General features: G+C 35.7%; 1 protein-coding gene and 1 pseudogene across 2 annotated transcripts in view; both read right to left on the bottom strand.

The window, feature by feature from the left end:
* Positions 1 to 307: 307 nt before the first annotated feature.
* Positions 308 to 21,921, bottom strand: part of OLFM3 (olfactomedin 3) — a 193,558-nt gene continuing 171,944 nt past the window's right edge. For both annotated transcript variants that reach the window (XM_078451609.2, XM_060626655.3), the window contains exons 5-6: positions 3,212 to 3,318; positions 308 to 2,124 (exon numbers count right to left, since the gene is read on the bottom strand). In XM_078451609.2, coding sequence (XP_078307735.1) covers positions 1,447 to 2,124; positions 3,212 to 3,318 — 785 coding nt within the window. In that variant the 3' untranslated portion in view covers positions 308 to 1,446. The remainder of the gene's footprint in view (positions 2,125 to 3,211; positions 3,319 to 21,921) is intronic.
* Positions 8,814 to 9,245, bottom strand: LOC132673059 (large ribosomal subunit protein uL24 pseudogene; annotated as a pseudogene).

The following is a 21,921-nucleotide window of genomic DNA, read 5'->3' as shown; positions in this document are numbered from 1 at the left end:
TTATACATTATTTGTTATAGAATATACTTTTTAAGTTATGAAACCAACCCACACTAGTTTCTGCAAAACTGCCTTAGGTAAGTATTCTTAATATATGAAAAGTACGTCCAAACTCAGTGAAATGTGTGATAAATACTGATTATGTTTTTGGAGTTATAAACATAAAATATTACTAAAGCTTTCTTTTTTAGTTACATTATTTTGCACACATAGCGAATCAGGGTAACAAAGGGTTGCTTTCTCATCTTGTTTTCTGAATTGTTTTTTTGTACATTTAAACCGCACAGACAACTTCCAAGTCTTGCTATTTTCTTTCACACTGATATTGCCAGTAACCCTCTACAGCTCATAATGTAAATCTAGATGACATCACAGGAAGATTCTTTCTAAGAGTCTTTTTTATGTGCTTCATGTACTTTCAGATTCCTGACACAAGTTGCAAGTTGTGTGTAAAAACTTAAGTTACAACACTATATATTAGGAAGAACAAAATTTGTTTAGTTGAATAATAAATGAGTAAAATCCAGTCAAATCCAAATTTTCTGACTCTGTTGCATTTTTTGCGAGCGACAATAAGGGTTGCTTTCAGTGCAGTGAACAGAGTAACTCATCCTTACGGAATCAGTTTTAGCGTTCAGTGTTAGTGATCTGATAAACCTGGGGTAATATAAATATTCTATGTAAGGGATTTAGTTTGATTTTTTTTTTCTTCTGGTTTATAGTTTTAAATAAAGGGTTAAGTTGAAGATGTTTCCTTCTTGACCACACTTGAAAATTGGCCCATAATAATTACTGAGATTAAACTTCAGTGTATTTTATAAAAAATATTACTTACTTTCACAGAAGTGAAGAGATACAATTGCACAATGGTGGTTGCAATGGTAGAAATACATATTGCCAATAAAATGTTAGCAAGAGATTTAAAAATGACTGTACAGCACCGCATCAGAGAATTCTAGAACAGCAAAATGAGTACTATAATTTTTCCATATAAATAAAATCCTTAAATCTTTTTTAGAAATGGGAGGAAAGTGCTTTTTTTCCCCTAATTCCTACCAAAATATTTCCTGATGTAGAGCAAAAGACAGTAAAAAAATGACGATAAAAAAAAAAAAAGACATTCATGCATTTAAGCCATCATTAGTCTCTGACTCTAATATAAGGCAGATCATTAATCTTTTGCAAAACTATGACTTTAGCTATTTAAACTCTTTTTAGTGCTTTTCATGACAAGGACATGATAGGCCCTGTAAATTTAGGAGTTAAGATGTGTTTCCAACAGGCTGATTTAGACAGGCTCAGCTGTATTTTTGAAAAACCAACTTGATAATAAAAAAATGCTTTGGAGAAATGATGAGGATTTCTAATAAAGGAACAACAGAAGGGATTCTAAAGAGTTTATCACAAATGACACTGTTTAGATAAATGAAAACAAATTACATTTGCTTATGTGTCATCCTCAGTCTTAATGATGTGGAAAAGTGTGACATTGAACAGGACCTGGTGACCGTTGTTCCAGGCATAAAGAGCTCTATCTCTTGCATTGTAGTCAAGCATGGATATGTGAAAGTATTGGTTATGAAAAGGAATGTCCGTGTACTCATATGTAGAGGTTTTGGTGGAATATGAATAATACACCTTGGCTCCAGTTAAGTGGGAGTTGGTGACATATAGTGTCCCACAAATCATAAAAGATTCCCCTGCACTTCTTTTAGGATAGCCAGTGCTCCAGCTCTTCATCACCTCCAGGGTATCTTGGTTAAGTTGACTGATGACAATATTGCCTGCATTCTGGTTAGTTGCATACACAGCCCACAACCCAATTTCATCAGCCATTAGGTCGATATCAGAGAATCCACCCCATGTATAGGGGTAAACATTGTGAAAACCAGCATACTCCAGACTTCGTTGGGCAAGCACTCTCCCCATATCAAAGCTGTATTTGATGATGATGTTACTCTGATACTTGTTAAAATAGAGTGAGCCGTTGTAGACAACGTGGTTAGTTCCCGCCCATTTGAAAGGGAGGTTGTATGTCCTTGATTCAGCCCCACTGACAAAGTCTGCAATTGATTTGTACTCACGAACAATTTTATTGTTAGTATAACTGTCCATGTACCAGACCTGAGGAAAAGGGGGGAAAAAATAAAAGGAGTGACTAAACTCTGTAATTTTCTGAGAATTCCAAAATAAAGACAGAGTCAGCATATATTAATATCCCTGTTCTCAGGATCTGGAAACCACATCATCTTACTGGTGACCTCTTACAATGTGATAGTACTACAGGCAAAAATAGTGGCATTTTCCATGTGGAAAGTAAACAACTGACTTTACTGCTTTGAAGTTGATTTTCTTTTTGCCCTTTTTATTTATTTGACCATTCAGTGCATATGACCGAGTGAACTAAACACGTGTCAATGCAAATCACATCACTTTGTCCAGTTTTACAAACAGTGCAATGTGATAACTGCAAAAAATATCACCTGCAGCAAATTTATTCCATCTTTTGCTCTGAAAAATATATGGCCTAGTTTTACACATTTAATTTATTTCTCCTTTATTGATACCATAGAAACTTCTAGTAATGCTTGTTCACTGGATCGCCTTATAAGTACAACTACTCTTTAGTGAAACTATTTTACTAATTTAGCTACTAATCTCATTTGGATGTAACCCTTGAGAATGTTAATGTAAACTGAATTCTGTAATAGACTGTAAGTAGAGCTGTGGTAGGTTTCCAGTATGTTGATTTGCCTAATACAGGCATTGTGAGCTTATGAAAATGCACCCCAAAAGTTTCAGTGCTATTTACTTTAAAATTACCTTTAGATTCCAGAGACGCTTCACCTTGTTTAGCAAATTGGTTAGCTCTTGAGTTTGTCATTTAGTGTTTTTTTTTTTTTTTCTTACGCTAAGGAACAGGTTTTAGAAGGAGTATATAGAAAATTTTGTATACTTGTAATAAGCATTTTTTCCTAGCGTAAAACAGACTATTAGAGCAATTAGACTTACTTGTGAATTGTAAGATGGAACATTTTACCAAAATAAGGTTGCTGGAGATATGCTAATGTTATCAAACTAAGAATACTTGCAAACAGTGTAACACTTTTCAAGTTGAAACTAATATTCCTGAAGAAAACAAATAGTTCAATCGATATAAAGTGCAAATAAAACATAATCCTAAACAAAGACATTTGTGGAAGCAACATACTCGGTTATTTTTTTCAGATGCTAAAGGATCTGTCATCCAAGCACCAAATCGGGTTCCAGATGTCTTGACTGTAATTGGGCCTGTGATTTTCATCAATTTGCCACATGCTGAAATTAGAAAAACATAAACATGTTGGGTGAACATGACCAATGATTGTAACACACATACTTAAACCACAGTCAAACTCCTACCACACTCATACGATTTTCAAGAGTAAGAAAGGGATCCTGAAATAAAGCAAAACCATGAGATTAATATCACATATTCTGAATTAATGATCATTCATGTAGGGTACTGTGCATTTAACTATAATTTGAACCATGAGTACTTGGCTTTTTCAGGGCTCTAAATCTCAAGAATGGGTGTTTTAAAATGGGAAATGATTTGTACAATCTGGAAAGAGATAGTGAGGAAAGCCATTGTCTTTATACCACTTTAGCAGCTGCTTCATCTTAATAAAGAAGTCAGAAAAAATAAACAAATTAACCACGGGCCTGTTTACCTGATCACCTGCTCTCCTATCCCTCCTCCACCCCATGCCTTGAGATTTTGGACAATTTATGCAGGCCAGAAAGAACTCTGTAAGCTGATTTAAAGTTTGTGTTGATGAATGAGCAGAGCAGCTCCTTTGAAAGATACATTTATAGAATATACAATAAAAATTCAGTCTACCTGAAAGAGGTAGAGTTTTGAAGGGTATGCCTTGTGCAGATGGCAGGGCCTGATACAGCAGCCATTGAAGGTGCAAACAAACACAAAATCACAAAAAACTCAAGCCCTCCAGACCCTGTAGGCACATGCAGTGAAAGATATAGAGTATCAATCAATGCAATACACATGAAAAATTAATGACTTTCTTGAAAAATTATGTTTTTATCACCCTAAGTGTTAGATTTTAGGAAAGCTTCAGACTTCATAAATGCCAAAACATAAGCCAAACAGAAACCCAGGCATTTTAAAAGACTTTAAATAGCAAAAATTAAAAGTGACCTTTACACATTGTGAAGGGCAATATGAATGCCTATCAATGTTGACCTTTAGTGTAAAAGAATATCCTGTCCATTTACACCCCCTTTTCCCCCCTTTATGTTTTTTTTTTACCTACTTTTTCTTTGTTGTTCTGTTTGTTCAGTGTTTCTTCCACCCTTCTCTGCCTATCCTTGGAATTTATAAATTTCTAGTTAGTTCCTATTCCCATGTATTTGGAAGATAACAGATTCCTGGGGCCCCTAGGTGGCTCAGTCAGTTAATGACTGACTCTTGATCTCCACTCAGGTCCTGATCTCACAATTCATGAGATCCAGCCCCTTGTTGGGCTCTGTGCTGACTGTGTGGGACCTGTCTGGGATTCTCTTTCTCTGCCCCTCCCCAGCTCTCTCTCTTTCTCCCTCAAAAATAAACAAACTTCAAGGAAAAAAAAAAGATTCCTAAAGCAAATCAAGGACATAACTAACTCTCTAGCTTGGAATTTATTTTGACTCATTTTCTCTATATGTGCTTCTGGTAAGAATAATTAGTAACTGGCAGAATACTAAGCTGTTCAGGTAGGAAGATGATGAGTGATAACATATTTTGTATTATTTCAGTGATAACTGCAAATTTAATAATATCTAATACTTCATGAAACCTGAATGGAATACATTTTTTTCTCCTTTTGTGAAAGAAATTAGATATGATGGCATTTTTATATACTTTATATAAATGAATTTAGTTTCCTTATACCTGATAAACTAGGCAGATAATTAAACAGATTTTATGACATTATCTATATTGAATAGCAAATTGTTGGGTTAAACCTGTTTAGACTATCAACTCGATGTAAACATAGGAACAGTATGTGGGTAAGTGGTATCAGTTTGAACTAGACAAAAACAAATACATTCTGAATGAATCTTGTTGAGTATGTTCTCTGAAAGCACAGTAAATGAAAGTAATATGATCTTTAATGATGTCCTATGTAAATATTTCTAAGTTCATGGATGATAAGTGCATGAAAATCTCAAGTGAATTGAAATCGGAAGATATCCCATCTACTGAAAAACACCACAGAACATATTTGCTCCCTTAGGCATGAATAATGAATTCTTATTAAACAAAATAGAAGTAGATAAATTAGGTAAAATATGAAAGTAACTCTGGCTTAAATATGATGGACTAATAAATGTTTTCATCTCCTTTCTTGTCTAAGATCTAATTAAAATGATAATAAAGGAGAAACACACGGGTGGAAAAAAGCCCAAAGCAGAGAGAATGGTATAAGAGACAGTGGAGAAGAAACTTCAACCAATTTCTAAAAGGCAGAAGGTGATGGAGAGTGGTAATTAAAGATGTAGGATAAGATAAGATGCATTAGTGTCCAGGCAGAGGAGGCAAGTGCTAAGAAGGGAGCTGCTTTGCTTTGAAGAAGAGAAAGGACTCAGAAACGGTTCCTGTGAGGGTATTGGTGATATAGGGCCCTGAAAGCAGGCCACCACTGAAAGCATGCCTGAAGAGCAGTTGATCCTGTCTTCATCCCTAGATCCAGGACCCCAGGAGGCAGTTTTAAAAAATCTACAAATCTGTGTTAAATACTTGAAAAGGATTAGGGCAACTGATGTAGGCATTGGAGCTCCAGAATGAAGGCTCTTGCATTCTGACATTGGTAGTCTCCTACCTTACTCACTAGGGAATAGAGTGACAAGCCCTACCTAAATACAGTTTCCAAGTAGATTTATTGTTCAGATCTTTAAAAATGAATGGATAAGCAAAGGTAAGCACGCGTTTTCAAAAAGCTTACAACAAGAATGACTAAAAGTGCAGACAAAACAGACCCCATAAGAAGAGAGATAATACAGAGAGAAGAGATCCTAGTATCTGTAGAGTTTTGCATACTGTGAACTGTTCACTGTAAAAGGAAAACACAAAAGAGCTACTGGCAATTAAAAAATAGTACATTTAAAAAAATAGGTTGGAAGATAAACATCGGTCTCAAATCAAAAAGATAGACAATACAGAAAAAATATGGATGCGTGTAGAATCAACCCAGAAGCTCCTACATCTGAAGGCCAAGTTTTTAGAATGAAAGGAGAGAGAAAAAGTAAATTATCAAAGAAATTATACAGGATATTTCCCTAGTTACCAAACCTAAAAACAGGTATCCTCTGCCCTTCAAAAGTTTGTGTTACCCCTAGAAGTGAGAATGGCATCACCAAACTCCCTGGGAGTTCATACTACCATATGGTTCCCTGGGAACCACACTTGGCATCTTACCATCAAGCTGCCATAGCTTTGAACTATGTCTAAGAGCATCCGTGCTTTATCTGGATTTATTTTGAGCATCTGTTAGCAGATGTGCCCTAAGGGATCAGAAAAGCCTGAGAGATTATTTTTTGGGTCTGGAAATGCTTAGAAATTTCCATATACATTAATAGTAATTGCTTCTTTACTTTCTACCATTTTGGCTTTGGAAAGTTTTCATAGGAATTCTGTAGTAATCTGAGATAGTGGGGGAAACCTTTGTTCAGATTAAAAGGTCATGCCATACGGGGGGCGCCTGGGTGGCTCAGTCAGTTAAGCATCTGACTTCGCTCAGGTCATGATACCTATATTTGTGGGTTCGAGCCCCGCGTCGGGCTCTGTGCTGACACCTTGGAGCCTGGAGCCTGCTTCAGATTCTGGGTGTCTCTCTGTCTCTCTCTCTTTCTCTCTGTCCCTCCCCACCACATGCTCTGTCTGTCTCTTTCTTAAAAATAAACCTTAAAAAATTTTTTTAAAAAAAGGTCATGCCCTAATGAATGAAAAAAGATTTACTCTTAAAGAAATTACTGAAATTTTAGATTAATAATAGAGAAGACATTGGAACTTTTTCAGAGAAAGAATGGGAATTGGTCACGTGCAAACAGATGGGAATTAGACTGGCATTAGGCTTAGTGATACTGGATGCTGGAAGACAATAATCAGTATATTCAAGGACAAAAAAATCAGAGGAAAATAGAATAAGGATCTGGTCTCACATGAAAACTTTCCAAAAGTTACCTACAATGTACTTTTTCTTAAGAAGTTACCTGAGGATATACTGTAACAAAATAAACAGTAAGCCAAGACAGGGAAAGGCATGAGATCAGGAAAACAGTAACTTCTTGCCCAAGGAGGACAACTGTGCAGTAGATCTGGAGAGAGATTAGTCCAGAACAAACATCTGCAGGAAGGAGGTCTCAGAAGAGGAATTGATACAGAAATATTGGGTGAGATCCTCTAAGAAAAGGTGGGTATAGTGAAGGTAATTACTGAAGTACATACGTAAAAAGAAAATTTATTTGAACTTAACTGTAGTAATTTTCACTTTTGAATGGCACGGATATGACCTTGGACTTTTAGAGAAAAGGAATATATCAGAGTCCCCCACTGAGCTCCAGAAGAACAACATGAGCATGGTCATAATAATGACATAAATAACAAATAATAAAACTCATGTTTGGCTTGTAGAATCAGCCCATGAACTAATTACAGAATACTTAATAAATATTTCATCTATTCTGTGATTATAGAAACGACAAAATGTTTCCAACCATGATAACCTAGAAGAATAAACTTCACACTATGAAAGAACCGAAAATTAGGAAAAGAGATGAAAGAAAGAATGGAGATGTAATTCACCTCATACTTAAAAATAGGGTGTTAAGAGCTTTCCTGTAGTTGTTGAAAAAACAATAAAGTTTTAAATAGGAGGCTTGAAGTTACAAAGTTGCTAAGGGTTGAACTGTGAATAGTCCTAAAAGCATATAATGAGGAGACAAGGAAGTGGCTTTGGCTAAGTGACTTAAGTCTGCATTTTGCAGAGCAAAAGTCAGTAAATGTTGTCCAAAATTGATTAAAAAAAAAAAAAAAAAAAAAGGAAAAATAAACATAGCATTAGAGGTCTGGATTTCACCACCTGAAGCCCTAAAGTTAAACTGAAATATGGTTGCTCCTGGAGAAAGGAGGCTTGCTTTTTATTCTAAGCATATAATTTTCTAGTCATGTCCATACAGTAATTAAATTATAATTTTAAAAGTTAAAACAGTTGCAAAAACTTAATATTAGTCATTAAATTTAAAAAAGTAAAAATCACATCTATATATGTTCTATTGAAAAATAATTTCCAGGTTTTTAAATGCCTTGCTTCCATGCAAGTTTAGGAAGTAGATGGAAATTGAAGATAGAAATAGTCTCCAGAAATGAAGCCTGTTATTATTCTGATTTTTAATTAGGCTTTAGTCCTGTAAGGACCAGATTGAAATTGTGTTTTTTAAACTTGTATCTCCTTCTCACAATGGACATGGCAACCTTTCCCTCTAATTATTTCAATCCTAAAAAATTAGGATCCTTACCAGGAATTACATCCATCAGTTATTTCGTAGAGAGGTTAAAAGTTAATAGGTGATTACATTTGTTAGTACATGTGTAGGAGCTGTACTAAGAGGTATTATGCATGTAATTCAAGGAGAAATGGTGTGCATTTTATTTCAAACTAATGACTATGACCTAGGAAAAACATGACCCACTTTGCACAGGCATCTAAAATTTCTTGGAAAATATCTTAGTTTTATTTTTTAACAGTTTTTATTGGAAGTTGTATATAAGATTACTTTTTCCTGTACCTCTCAATTGTTTCTTCCTTATATTTGCCCTCTTCCTTTCTTACTTGGTAAGATTTAGATTTATTATGTTCGAGAATCTTTATCCACTTTTAGTCTACCGATAAGCACCTTGCTAGTGTGAGTGCCCACATGGATAGTTGTGCCATTTGCCTCTCCCACTGTACTCATTCAGTGTAGGTTATATATTTCTTCTTGTGAATCTGCACTACTTTGCCAATTTGCTGACCTTATGTAGTGTCTTCATACAACCTGCACCTTATCATCTCTTTGTAAGGGCATAGGTTGAATATTGTACTTCTGTCTGAGCTTTTGGAAAGAGGGGAAGACATCGTCTTCCTGCTGATGTGTGAAGGTGCACTGAAATGCCTTTTACAGTTCCTGCTGTAGTCAGAAGTCACAAAGGGATTCAATTTCATTTTGGCCACTGGCATTCGGTGATGGCCACAAAAGGGAAGAGTGAAAAGTATCTTTTAAAGATGAATGAACTTTTGAAAAAAAAATACCTGAAATCTCAGAAGTCAGTTAAAACTTATCTGGATATAGATCAGTATAATGTCTCAGTATGAAACATGAACATAATGGAATGTTCATTTCCATAACACCTTATATCCAGAGGAAATGGCCAAGTGAAAACACAGTAAGAAGTTATACTGATCTCAAATTGTATTAATACTGAAAGTGAATGGAGAATTTATAGTTATGGAGTTTGACTTAACATTTTAGATGGCCAGACTATATCATTAAAACTCAGAGTGAGATTTTTAACCTTTATCAGCAAAGTCACCTCCCCTAACATAGGTCTACTGCCTGATGACTGAAGCACAGTTTGGACAAAGCAGGACAGTCAATATATGCCTCAGATATGTGTGTATTTCACATGCTGATTGATTTTATGGGTGTGAATGAGCCTCTGGACTCAGTTTATGTAACATAGCTTTAATATGAATTGAGTTGGATAGATAAAACCTGTATAAGAACTATATTTGGGACTAGGAATCATGCCAAGAATCTGATATAATCAACCTTTCCCAAAACTGACAGCACTTGGGGTGTCTTGGCCTCTGTGGTGTCTGGATTTACCCAGCATTGTATCCATATGGCAGAGGGATACTGCTGAGCCTAGATCACTTAGACGAGGAATTAAGATAGAATTTATACCAGGACTTAAAAGCTTCTGACACATAAACTAAAAATGATTTGGCTTTCTTCTTGTAGCAATGGACATTTTATCTAAATACATTAGAGAATAAAATAAATATTTAATATTTATTTATTTATTTGGGAGAGAGATAGAGCAAGAGTGGGCGAGAGGGGCAGAGAGAGATCGAATAGAATCTCCATCCCACAACCCTGGGATCATGACCTGAGCTGAAATCAAGAGTAAAATGCTCAACGACTGAGCCATGCAGGCACCCCCAATATTTAATATTTAAATGTAAAATAATTATTCATTTAACAACCATTCCTGAGAGCTTAAGTACCAATACTGTGCTAGGTGCTGGGGATATATGGGGAATAGGGAGACAAAATAGGGCCATATGTTGTAGCTTCTCAAAATACCATGCTTATCCTTCCCATTTCTTATTTTATTCTTTTTCTTTTTTGAATCAACAGACAAGGAAAGTTAAAGAAGTTATTTTAGACTAAAACTACATGGAGAGGAAAAGGATGTAGCATCAAGTGCACTGAATATCTGTTGATATTAAATAAAAATTCTAGAAAGCCAGCCCTGAGTACTAAAATTTATAATGGCACTGTTTCCATTAAGATAATCCTCCTTAAAATTTACCTCATTTTAAACCACATTTACCTTTAGTTCCCTACAAAACATACTTGTTAACTGTCAAACATAGAAACAAGCAAGTTCAGTTAGTTTCCCATGTTTAATTTTCTATAAAAAAATGTGAGGGTCTAAAAGGACACATTTAGCAATTGTATTGATTAGACCTATTTGGTCTTACATATGTGTCTTATTGGTAGTTGTCTGTGTGAAGGAAACTTATCTCTATTATTTAGTAAATCAATACAATTTTGTAAACTTTGAGATTTCAGTGAATGTTTTTTAAGTTAGAGGTGAACTGTTTTTTTTTTTTTTTTTAATGTTCTAATGTTTGTTTTTGAGAGAGAGAGACAGAACATAAGCAGGGGAGGGGCAGAGAGAGAGGGAGACACAGAATTCAAAGCAGGCTTCAGACTCTGAGCTGTCAGCACAAAGCCCAACTCAGGGTTCGAATCCATGAACTGTGAGATCATGACCTGAGCCAAAGCCGGATGCTTAACTGGCTGAGCCACCCATGTGCTCTCAGATATAAACGATTTTAAAAATATGCATGTGAAACCATGTAGGCTCTGTTTCCAAATAAAGATATTTTATATATAAGTCTCTGGCCAGAGATATTCCTGTGAACATTTATGAACTTTGTGTTTTACATTCTTTGATTCTTCTCTGTGACTCCTCTCTCCATCATTTTCCTCCATGTCGGTCACCTATTAGCTATCTCCCATCTGCCCAGTGACTCACAGTGTGCAGTGCCAGCCTCTATATTCCTGGTGCCACCTGCGTTTGACCTGGGTCCACTGTAACTTCCCATCGCACAGTGACATTCTTTGAGTAAATGAAATTTTATAGCATTAATCTACAAAGCACACTTCAAGCGAAAAATTAAAATCCTAAAGTTATAAACATTTTAAAATAATAGCTTAAATGAGTCATTTATTTACTCATTCATTTCATTAGTCATTCATTTATCAAGCTGAGATTTAATGATCATGGAGCACTGTTCCTATGTACTAGAATTTCAATGGTAAGAAAGAAAGGACACCTTTTTTTGTGGTGAAGCTTCCATTTTGATGGGAAGAAAGAGGGGACAAAAGAAAGAAGCAAATAAGGAATATATCAGGTAGGAAAAATTTTAGTGCAGATATTTAAATAGAATAATTTGATAGTGACTCTGGGGCTGTTTTAGATTGGATGAGTAGGGAGGACCTTTCAGAAAGGGTGATACTTAATCTGAGATCTAATTGACAAAAAGCCCTGAAACCATAAGTTGAAGGAAAGGCCATTCAGACAGTGGATCAGCTAGGAGAAGGCAGCATCTTAAAGCTGGGGGTATGAATTAAGGAGTCTGACTGTCTAGATTTGGATCCTGATTCTATCACTTACTCTCCAGGGATCTTTTACAGTTTTTAACATCCTAGTGTCAAATGGATAACAACAGTAATAATATCTATTTCACAGGGTCATTGGTAAGTTTAAATTATACACACACACACACACACACGTGAAGATACATACGTGTGTGTGTGTGTGTGTGTGTGTGTGTGTGTACAACTTTAAAAAATGTTATTCTTACTGTTTTTGCAGAGGGTCTATATCTGGGCATACTTGGTGAGCAAGAGAAGCAGAAATTAAAAAAAAAAAAAAGGCCAGTGTGTCTAGGGCACACTTGGAAAAGTAGAAGAGATTGGAGAGGTGTTCCAAAAAATAAACTTTTGTAAAATCAGAATATTTGTATTTCATTCAAGCTATGATGGGAAGCTATCAGAGTTGTAAGAAGATGGGGGGAGTGAGGGTATGTGAGCTACATTTTAAAAAGATCACTCTAGCTAGTATAATGGAAATTAATTATAGAGGGAATACAGTATAGGCAGAAAAGACCAATTAAGAGATTGGCTCATTTGTCCAGGTGAGAGATGATGGAAGTGGTGACGGGGATAGAAAATAGTAGATGGCTTGGGTTATGGTTTTTTTGGGATAAAGTTGATAGGACTGACTTCAGAAGAGATGCTAGGATGTAAAGTGAAAAGAGAAACTGAAGAAAACCTTAAATTAAAAAGATAGTCCAAGATAACATCCAAATTTTGGCTTGTTCAGCTGGGAAGATTGTAGTGCCGTTTACTCACATGAAGTGATTAAAGAAGAAATGGGTTTGAGAGAGAAGATCAAGAATTCAGATTAAGTTGTTCATGATTAGTATGCATGCCAGTGGAGGTGTAAAGAAGATAATATAAAAATCTAGGGAGCAGAGACACCCTTTGAGACACAGTTTGGACAGTCTAGTGAAAGGCAGAGGCTAAATACTGCCTTAGAAGGGAGGGTATATACAGAAAAGACAAAAAACATTTAGAACAGAGCTCTGGGGCATTGCAACCCAGCAAAAGAGCCCCAAAGAAGCTACAAATGGGACTTAAAAATAGTGTCGTGTTAAGGGAAGAAAAGACAACCTTTTAAGAAGGATGAAGTTCTGACTTGGGGGGAATACCACTGAGATATCTAATAAAAATAAGATAACAAAAATGACCATGGAAGTTAGTAACAAGAAGTCACTGGTGATCACAAGAATCAAATGAAGACAGTGTTAAGAACAGAAGCTGGATCACAATTGGTTTTGAAGACTGTAAATCAAAGCTGCACTATTGAAGATTCTTTCAAAGGAGAAGCAACAGGGAGATGGGGGTGGAGAAATATCGGGCCATGGGGACGTTTTATTGTGCTGGTGCTACTGTTTATTCCTAAAGGCAAACAAACTTTTCTTAATCTAGTAGAGAGGGAGAAACTGAGATGGAAAAGAGAATAAACAAATGAACCCCATGAGTGGATGGTAGTTTAATCTATTTAGGGACCATGAGTAACCATGCTCTGTCCTTCTATACTTTTTTTTTTTTTTTTTTTGGTTGGGGGAGGTGTCTGTGTTTTTACTTCCACAAATTCCCAGAAAATTTCCAAGGAAATGTTGTTTGTGTAGTATATTCCATTCAGCTTAGAATGCTGAGGTGGGTGTTAGGAAATCTGGTTCCTAATCCAAGCTGCAGCGTTAAATCTCATGTAAAATTGGATAATGCACTTACTCTGTGGAGTGGAGTTTCCTCATCTCCAAAATGGAAGTTCTGAGGCTTGCCATTTTGTTATTCTAATTAAGGGAACTTTGGACATGGAATCAACAGACGTTTTTTTACATGTTGCTGAGAAGAAGGTGGTATTTGTGGTTGTGGTAAAACACATACACACCATCAGGGTGATAATGGTTGTTGGCCATCATCATCTACTCTTGGGAAGCAAAAAAAGCAGGGCTCTCACTGTTGATTTCTTTCCAGTTGAAGTTTATCTTCCAAATAGTTACTTGATTCCAAGCTAAAATTCATCCAAAAATTAAGGTTCAGGAATTTATAAACAATGGCTGGTTTTTTAGATATAATTTTATGGATCTTAGTGTTAAGAAAACAAAGGTATTTTCAGATTCTGATGGAGTGCAGAAATTGTAAAAGTAAAATAAACAATAGAAGTCATTTCTAGTTCTTGGCTCCCATAGACTAGTTTTTGTTCAAATAAATCATTATCTTTCTTATTTCATTCTCACTTTTTTATGAGGACAAAGCCAGACAGAAAGGATAATTTCCCCAAATGCCTGGAAGACAAATGTTCCTGCAAAAGTGGATGGCAAAGAAGGAAGTTAAGAGTTTTGCTTCACTGATTTTTATCCTGCTGTGCTTCTCCGTCTACTGTGAGACACATGAAAATATTAGCATTTTGTAATATATTGCATGTGTATGGTTATGTATGTTCACAAAATATGCAAATAACTGAGGAAAGTGACTGTTTTATTTTCTGATGACTTGTAGATCTTAAACTTTTTATAATCTGTTGCGATCCGTATTTATCAATCAGTGGCTTGGGGAAAGCTATCATTTGGGATTCAGCAGATCTGTTGTTTGGATCAATGAAGCATAAAAACCATCTGTCTTTTGTTTATTTCTTTAATATATAATTGTATTTTTAATATCCTGGACTAACAGTTTCTGGATTTAAATCCTAAGGCTATGCCCATGTAAATAAATTAAATGGAGTAGTGAATATATTTATGACATTATGTTGTTTCTTTTTACGTAAGGCCATTGGGGAACTCATTTAGCAAGTAGTAGATATGATTTGATCTTTAAAGTCTATTAAAGCTACTTAAAATAAGTTTGTCCCTACTTTACATAGTGAATTCAGTAAAGTATAGTAAAATCTGTGTGTATTACTTAAACTTTTATTTGCATATTTAATCCTACCGTTATACTGCTGAGAGAAAGGTGGCGATCATGATGGATATAATCGATGTAGTATCGGAGACGGCACTAGAATGAATTTTCAGTGGTGTCTAGTAAAAAAGATCAAGAGTAATATATTTCTAAGTACTTTCACTTTTCCAAAATTAACAGTTTTAAACTAATTATAATTGATGTTTATGCATGTGTATGATTCTGTATAATGATAAATATACTCAATATGTAGTTGAGGAAAGTGACCATTTTATTTGTCTTTATTTGTTTCATGAAATATTTTTAAAATTGTGTCAACTTTTTGTGGAAGAGAGCTTATACTATGAACATAGGTTTAAGGAGAAGCCTATGTAACATCCAGATTGAATGAAGAACTAATTGTATTATGAAATCCCAAATAAATTGGCAGTTGATGCTTGCCTCTGAAAGCACAATTTTTATATCCCTGAACGTCTTATAATCTAGTTATAATTTAGGGCAATGTAGGACATAAAAAGGAAGATAAATAATAAATAAGTTTATGGTAAAATATACCTATTACCCAAAAATGTGCTAAAATAACTAGGTTCTGGGATTCTGGAAGAATGTGTCATCACCAAGTACATGGGTAGGAGCAATTGCATTCTGTGTTACAATCTAGAATTTTAGGGAGTGTAGGGCTGTCCTTGGTGAATGACTCATTTGAAGATCTCAATTTAATCCATGGGGTTATTTTTGTTAATTTCCCCTATTAAATTTCCAAGTTAAATCTCACAGTTTGACTTTTCTGTTAATTCCTGCTTTCACTGAGATTTTCAATGTCACTTGTTTTAAGTGCTAGGTAGAACACAGTTTCATGTGTTTTATAGTGAAATGTTGCATTGCCATGAAGAAAGAACAGATGGCAACAGAAACAAAGGTGAAAAAAGGATGTGCTTTTGTTGTCTTTTTTTCCCCAAAAGATTTTTGGTTTTGTAAAAGATACAGATGTTTTATATATTTGACATATCCTCATTTATTTGTCGAAAGTAACATAAAGCTTTTTGCTTTGAAAATATTTGCTCTCAAACTCTCTGTAGACACTAATTTTTACCCATTATGTTATGGGTGTTTTATGATACTTTATTCAGCTGGAATAAGACCTAGATGGCCCCTGACCTGTCAGAGAAAGGACAACTTGTCTTTAAGGCAGTAAAGATTTAAAAAATTTAAAAAAATGGCACATTTTTTCAGAAAATTTCCAAGTTTTATGAGAAGTGGGACAGGGGAATGTGGAAGACTATGCCAGGAGAATCCAGCCACATAAAGGAGCAGTCGGAGAGGGCTCCACAGAAAAGTTGGTGTCTCGTGTAAAATGCAAAATCATTAGAATTTTGATAGGTAAAGTGGAAGAGCATTCCATGAAAGGGGAGAAGAAGGTCAGTGTCCGGATTAGAAAGCACGCATGACTGAGGAACTGAAAGATTGGGATGGTTAAAACTTACAGTGAATACATGGGGAAAACTTGTGAGAAAAGGGCTAGAGAGTTAGGCAGAAGCCATGTCATCAAGACAGACCATGAAAAGCTATTTGGATTTAATTTTTAAAGAAAATAATTTAAACATAGGTGTAATATGACGAGATTTGCATTTGGAAAAGACTACTCTGAACACCTACTGTGGTGGAGAGGGAATAACTTCAGGTAAAGGGGAGTGGGTAGGACGCCATTGTGGCAATGCAACTGAGAGCATGAGGAAGGCCTGTCTGGATTAGGGTGGTAGAAGTGAGGAAGCAGGACAGAGGTGTTTTTGAGAGATTGGTTGGAGAGAGGAATGATGTGTGAGTGTATGTAGGTGAGGTTTAGGGAAGAATGAAAAAGGACGCTCTGGCTCCTTGCTTTCTACATCAAGAAAGAAAGCTGGGGAAGAAATCTGCCTTTGAACTCAGAAGGGCTTGGATTTAAATATGTTGCCTCTAACATGCACTTTTGGTAAAATAATTTAAACTGAGTATAAATTGCCAGTAATATTGCCTAACCCAGAGTTCTTGCAGCAGTTAGACTTAAAACATTTAGAACAGCTGGCCATACTGCTAGTCAAGCAGTATCTCTCAGTACTGCTGTAGTGAGCTACTTTTGTGCTCCTTGTCGCCACTGAAATGCAGGCTTCTTGACTGTAGAGGGAGACAGTCTGCCTCTCATCTTTATATCACCAAATACCTACCAAAGTAGCAGCACATATCGGAGAGTCAATAGATACTTGCTGAATGAGCAAATAAGACTGTTGACACATAGACAATTTGGTTTCCCTTTTAAAATTTAATTTGGCATAAACATGGCAAAGACAGTAACCAAATGTCATTATTTGTGACCTAAAGTTTTGAGTGCTATGGATATTTCTGTTGAACGTGAAGCCTCAAAACTTGGTGTTAATAGAAAGATGGCATCCTGTGCTTCACTAGATGGCACCACACCATTGCCCTAAAGTAGAACTAACTTGAGGGAGTAGGGGGGCAGAGAACTGATTATAATCCACATTAAACACCTGTTGATGATCTCAGGGTGTGTGTGTGAGCTTTAGCTGTGCTTTTTCCATCAGATTCTCACATGCGTATAATTATATTTTGCATGTCTAAGAATGGGATACTTATAAGATTAAGCACAGGGGACTTTACTTAGTCTCTCATAGGAGAAAATTAAGCGCTTAAGAAAGAACATTACTTCATTCAGGCCCTAGAGTGCATTACTGTTGAAGCCCGCCCCTCCCCCCGTAATTTCTACTTTCTCCAAAACTTTAACTCTCTAGTAGTGATAAGCTGAATGGTATCCTAGTGCTCTCAATGACTTGTGATTCCTTCAGCACCTTATTTACTATTTAAGAGTAACTTAGACCTTGCAGGCAATGAAGCTAGTTTGTCTTTTAGTATCTTAAAATTTATGTGATATACACTGTGACATTTTCCCTAAAAGCAAATTCATTGAAAAGGTGAGTGGAAATGCATTCATCATTGTTGAAATTTTATTCTGTTTCCCCAATCCATTTCTGCCCTCTGCTAATTGGTTGTTTGTGTTGAAAGGCTTTTGTGAAGAATGAAGATGCCGTTGATGGATGAGCCTTCCTACTCTTCTTACTATATTGAGGATACTATAATTATCCAATGTCCCACTGCAGATCCAAAAGCAACTGGATTTTAGGTGCTTTTGGAACACTGAACGCCTGGTGTTTGTTTTTTCTTTACATGTCCTGTTAATGGTCCTGATGTTGATTAATACCTGTTTTCTGAGTCAATGTGATCTGAGATGTTGATAATTGGGCATTTAGTTATGAGTTGATAGTAGGCATGGTGTTAAAAGATCATTTGATCCGATCTTTATTAATTTCCAGCAAGTATAAATACTAAGTAGTATTAATCAAACTAGATCTTAAGACACCACTCACAATCATGTTTGTTTTTCTTCTGAAAACATATGTATGAGATACTTCCTTTCAAACTGGAATAATTTTTAAATGGACACTATGAAGATTACTTAATTTTTCAGGGACCATGTGACTTCATACCTCATAGCATTAGGGCTGTCTGTCTCTACCTGAACATGTTTTTTACTTTGTAATTAACGATTATGATCCAGTTGATAAATATCATAAATATCCTCATTGCTTAGGATACTCTCAGTAGGTAGGTTTGCTATTGGACATAAAAATGGTGTGACATAGAAAAGTACCCAGTTCTTGGGACAAAAAGCATAAATGACTTACAGTCATTGTTTGAGCCACTGGTCTCTCTACTAGGTAAGTAGGGATCTGAGGGCTGCTAATAATCCAGGAAAGAGTTTATAACATCTGAAAATTACTTCCAGTCTCTTGTAAGGTCATATCAATTAATTCAAACAGCAACCATCTCATTAAGAAAGTTGAATACTGTTTACTTGTGTCTAATATTTGTATTAGTTGCTAGATTTTGTTTTTGATTAGTTAAAATAAAAATATTAACTAGTTAAAATAAAATATTAACTAGTTAATGCAGTTAATTTGACAGTCACATTCTTTCAACTTTGTTGTTTATGAAGGAAAACTAATAAAAAGAACCTTTGTTGTTAAAAAAAAATCTATATATTGTGGATTGCAGTCCTAAGGTTTAAGGACACCATAGAAACATTATCCATGGTTCAGTAAGGAGGAATAGGATGAATTTGTGTCCACTTAAATTAAAACCATTTTTCCCAAATATCATTTTCAATATTGAAGGAGGCTGTGTGTAGGAGTTATGTGTAGACTAAAAAACAAGCAGAATTATGAAAGAGCTGAGAGTTGTGTAGATTTCATTTCCTAACTGTGGTAGACATTATTTCCAGCTGAGTCAACTCAGAATGTATGTTAGAAGTGAAATTCATTTCTAAAATTGAATAAATTCCAAGAATATTCCATGCCAGTCCCTCAAAAACCTGACTGGCACCCTTTAAGGTTCAAGGTGTTTACTAGCTAGAACTATTCTATTACCTGTCCTTCTTTTAGTTGACTGCATGTATACTTAGCAGATAACTGGTGTCAGTATACAAAGTTGATGGCTTTGGTTTATTGTGAGATTCTAGGAACAACCAAGTGAATTGATTCTCAGGCTCTAGAGCGATTCATCTGTAACAACCCGTCCTCTTCCAAAGCAAGTCAAAGCCCTACACAGACCAATCCTATGCACTGTCATTTACAGAAAATATATATTTTTTTAATTAAAAAAATTTTTTAAAATGTTTATTTTTAAGACAGAGACACAGCATGAACAGGGGAGGGGCAGAGAGAGAGGGAGACACAGAATCTTAAACAGGCTCTGAGCTGTCAACATAGAGCCTGGCGTGGGGTTCCAACCCACGAATTGTGAGATCATGACCTGAGCCAAAGTCGGACGCTTAACCAACTGAGCCACCCAGTGCCCCCAGAGAATCTTTAATCAAATATTTTCTGAGCTAATAAAAATTCATCTGGATATTTTTTTTTGTAACTCCCAAAGTAACTTAGATATTGAGGGCACTCAAACAAGTCTTGCCTTGAGATTTTCTTATCTAGTTTGGTGGAGACTTCATCTGGCAAACTATGTAAAATGTACAGTGAGCCAAAGGTATTTCATGATTTAAAAATAAAATACAACTTGGGGCGCTTGGGTGGCTCAGTTGGTTAAGTGTCTGACTTGATTTTGGCTCAGGTAATTATCTCAGGGTTTATGAGTTTGAGCCCCACCTCAGTCTCTGTGCTGACAGTGTGGAGCCTGCTTGGGATTCTATCCCTCTTTCTTCCCTTCCCCCTTCCCAAAATAAATAAATAAACATTAAAAAATATATAACAGAATTCACTTAGGTCAGTAATATTTACCTAGTGTATATTAGCAGTAAACTTCATAACAATTATAAAAGAAGAACATATAAGGAAATATTTAAGTGATATGTCAAATAAATAACTTTTGCTTAGCTTAGTCTTAAGTCCTATACCACCTGATTGAAATACGTGGCTAAGAAAGCTTTTTTTTTTTTTTTCAAATAAGACTTGAAATAGCTAATATCTATTCTTTGAAATTTATAAATTGTTACTATATGACTCGTTGTAGAATTTATTCAGCAAATACTCACTAATTTTTCTTAGGCAGTTTTCTAGGCATTGGGGAATATGAGATTTAGGGTGAGTATCATAGACATTGTTCTTGTTCCCATGGAACAAAAATCTAGGAAGATAGCCATCCAGTTACACATGCAATGATAATGAAGCATGAAAAGTGCAATCATTGGTGACCTATCAGGGTCTGGGAGCACCTAGCTGGCACATAGTATACATCGGGAGAGCAGTGAGGGAGTGTGGCAAGACATGATATTTAAACTGAGACCTGAAGAATGAATGGAAGTTTGTCTCATATGGCAAGCGTGTTGACACAGAAAGGATAAGCAGGGGATAAAATTTTTCAGGAGAAGGGACAGCATCTCAACACCTCCCTGCAATGAGAAAGTAGAGAACACACATGACTGGGATGTAGCGTGTGAGGGGAGGAGTGGCAGGACGTAAGGTGCAAGAAGTAGGGAGGGCCGCATAAGCTGTGGACTGTATCACAGGATGTAAGGGAGTCTAGGAGATTTTCCGCAGTGCAAGGTAATTTCAGATTGAGGCTTCAAAAAATCCTTTTGGCAATAATGTGAACAATGTGTGAAGGGGTGCAAGAATGGGAGTCATGTAATCCACTGGAGTCATGATTGCTAGTAGACTAGTTAAGGTGAAAAAGTGTGGGCCTTGACTGATGAGGAATAAAGATCTGAGGGTTCCTGTGTTAAGCTTTAGGGCTTACATTAATTGCCTTCTGAGTAATTTTGTTGGAATCTCTTGGAAACCCTGGGATAATGGTAGTGGGGCCTCTAATGTGGTGATTCCCCACATTTTTAACTGTACTGAATGCAACTTTTTATATCTTCACTCTTTTTTTCATTTGAATTGCATTTGTAAAATAGTCTTTAAAATATTTGTCAGCCATTCAAATTTCAAATGTTTACATTTATTCTCTGGAGTTGTCTTTAATAGAAATTGATTATCTTTTCCAAATTCTTTACTCCTCTTTTTAGTTTATTTTCTATTCGAGAAAAGTTTTTCTTTCCTTTTGGAGAATACTTTCCTGTGGTCATTGACTTGCCCTCTCTGTCGTGTTACTTCATGTCGGCAACTAAAATAATATTCCTAAATGAATTTAATAATTCCTCTTTATTCAATTTGTGTCCACATATTTATTTTGCATTAAGTTAGAGACTAGTCCCAGGATGATTTCATCTGAAAAATTACTACCTCATGAATAAAATGGAAGAGTTTGTGAATTTAGACCAGGTTGAACCATTAGGAGTCAAGAGCTAGAGTCCATATCTCATGTTACATGCTTGGCCCTTTGCAAAGTAGTGAATAAGTATTTGAGTAAGTGTCTCCCTTTTATTTCTTGTGTGGATCAGAACAGCCAAATGATGGCCTCTGTCTATAATAGAGGAATTGCGTTTGTTTGATTTAATCACTGCTGTTTCATATTTGGTCCCAGGGTAACTTTTTTCCTAGCCTCTTTCTCCACTACCAAAACTGCCTC

This window comes from Panthera onca, chromosome C1 (genome assembly GCF_046562875.1).
Source record: "Panthera onca isolate mPanOnc1 chromosome C1, mPanOnc1 haplotype 2, whole genome shotgun sequence".
Lineage (NCBI taxonomy): Eukaryota > Metazoa > Chordata > Mammalia > Carnivora > Felidae > Panthera > Panthera onca.
Note: the sequence above shows the minus strand (reverse complement) of the source record. Positions and strands in the feature narration are given on the sequence as shown.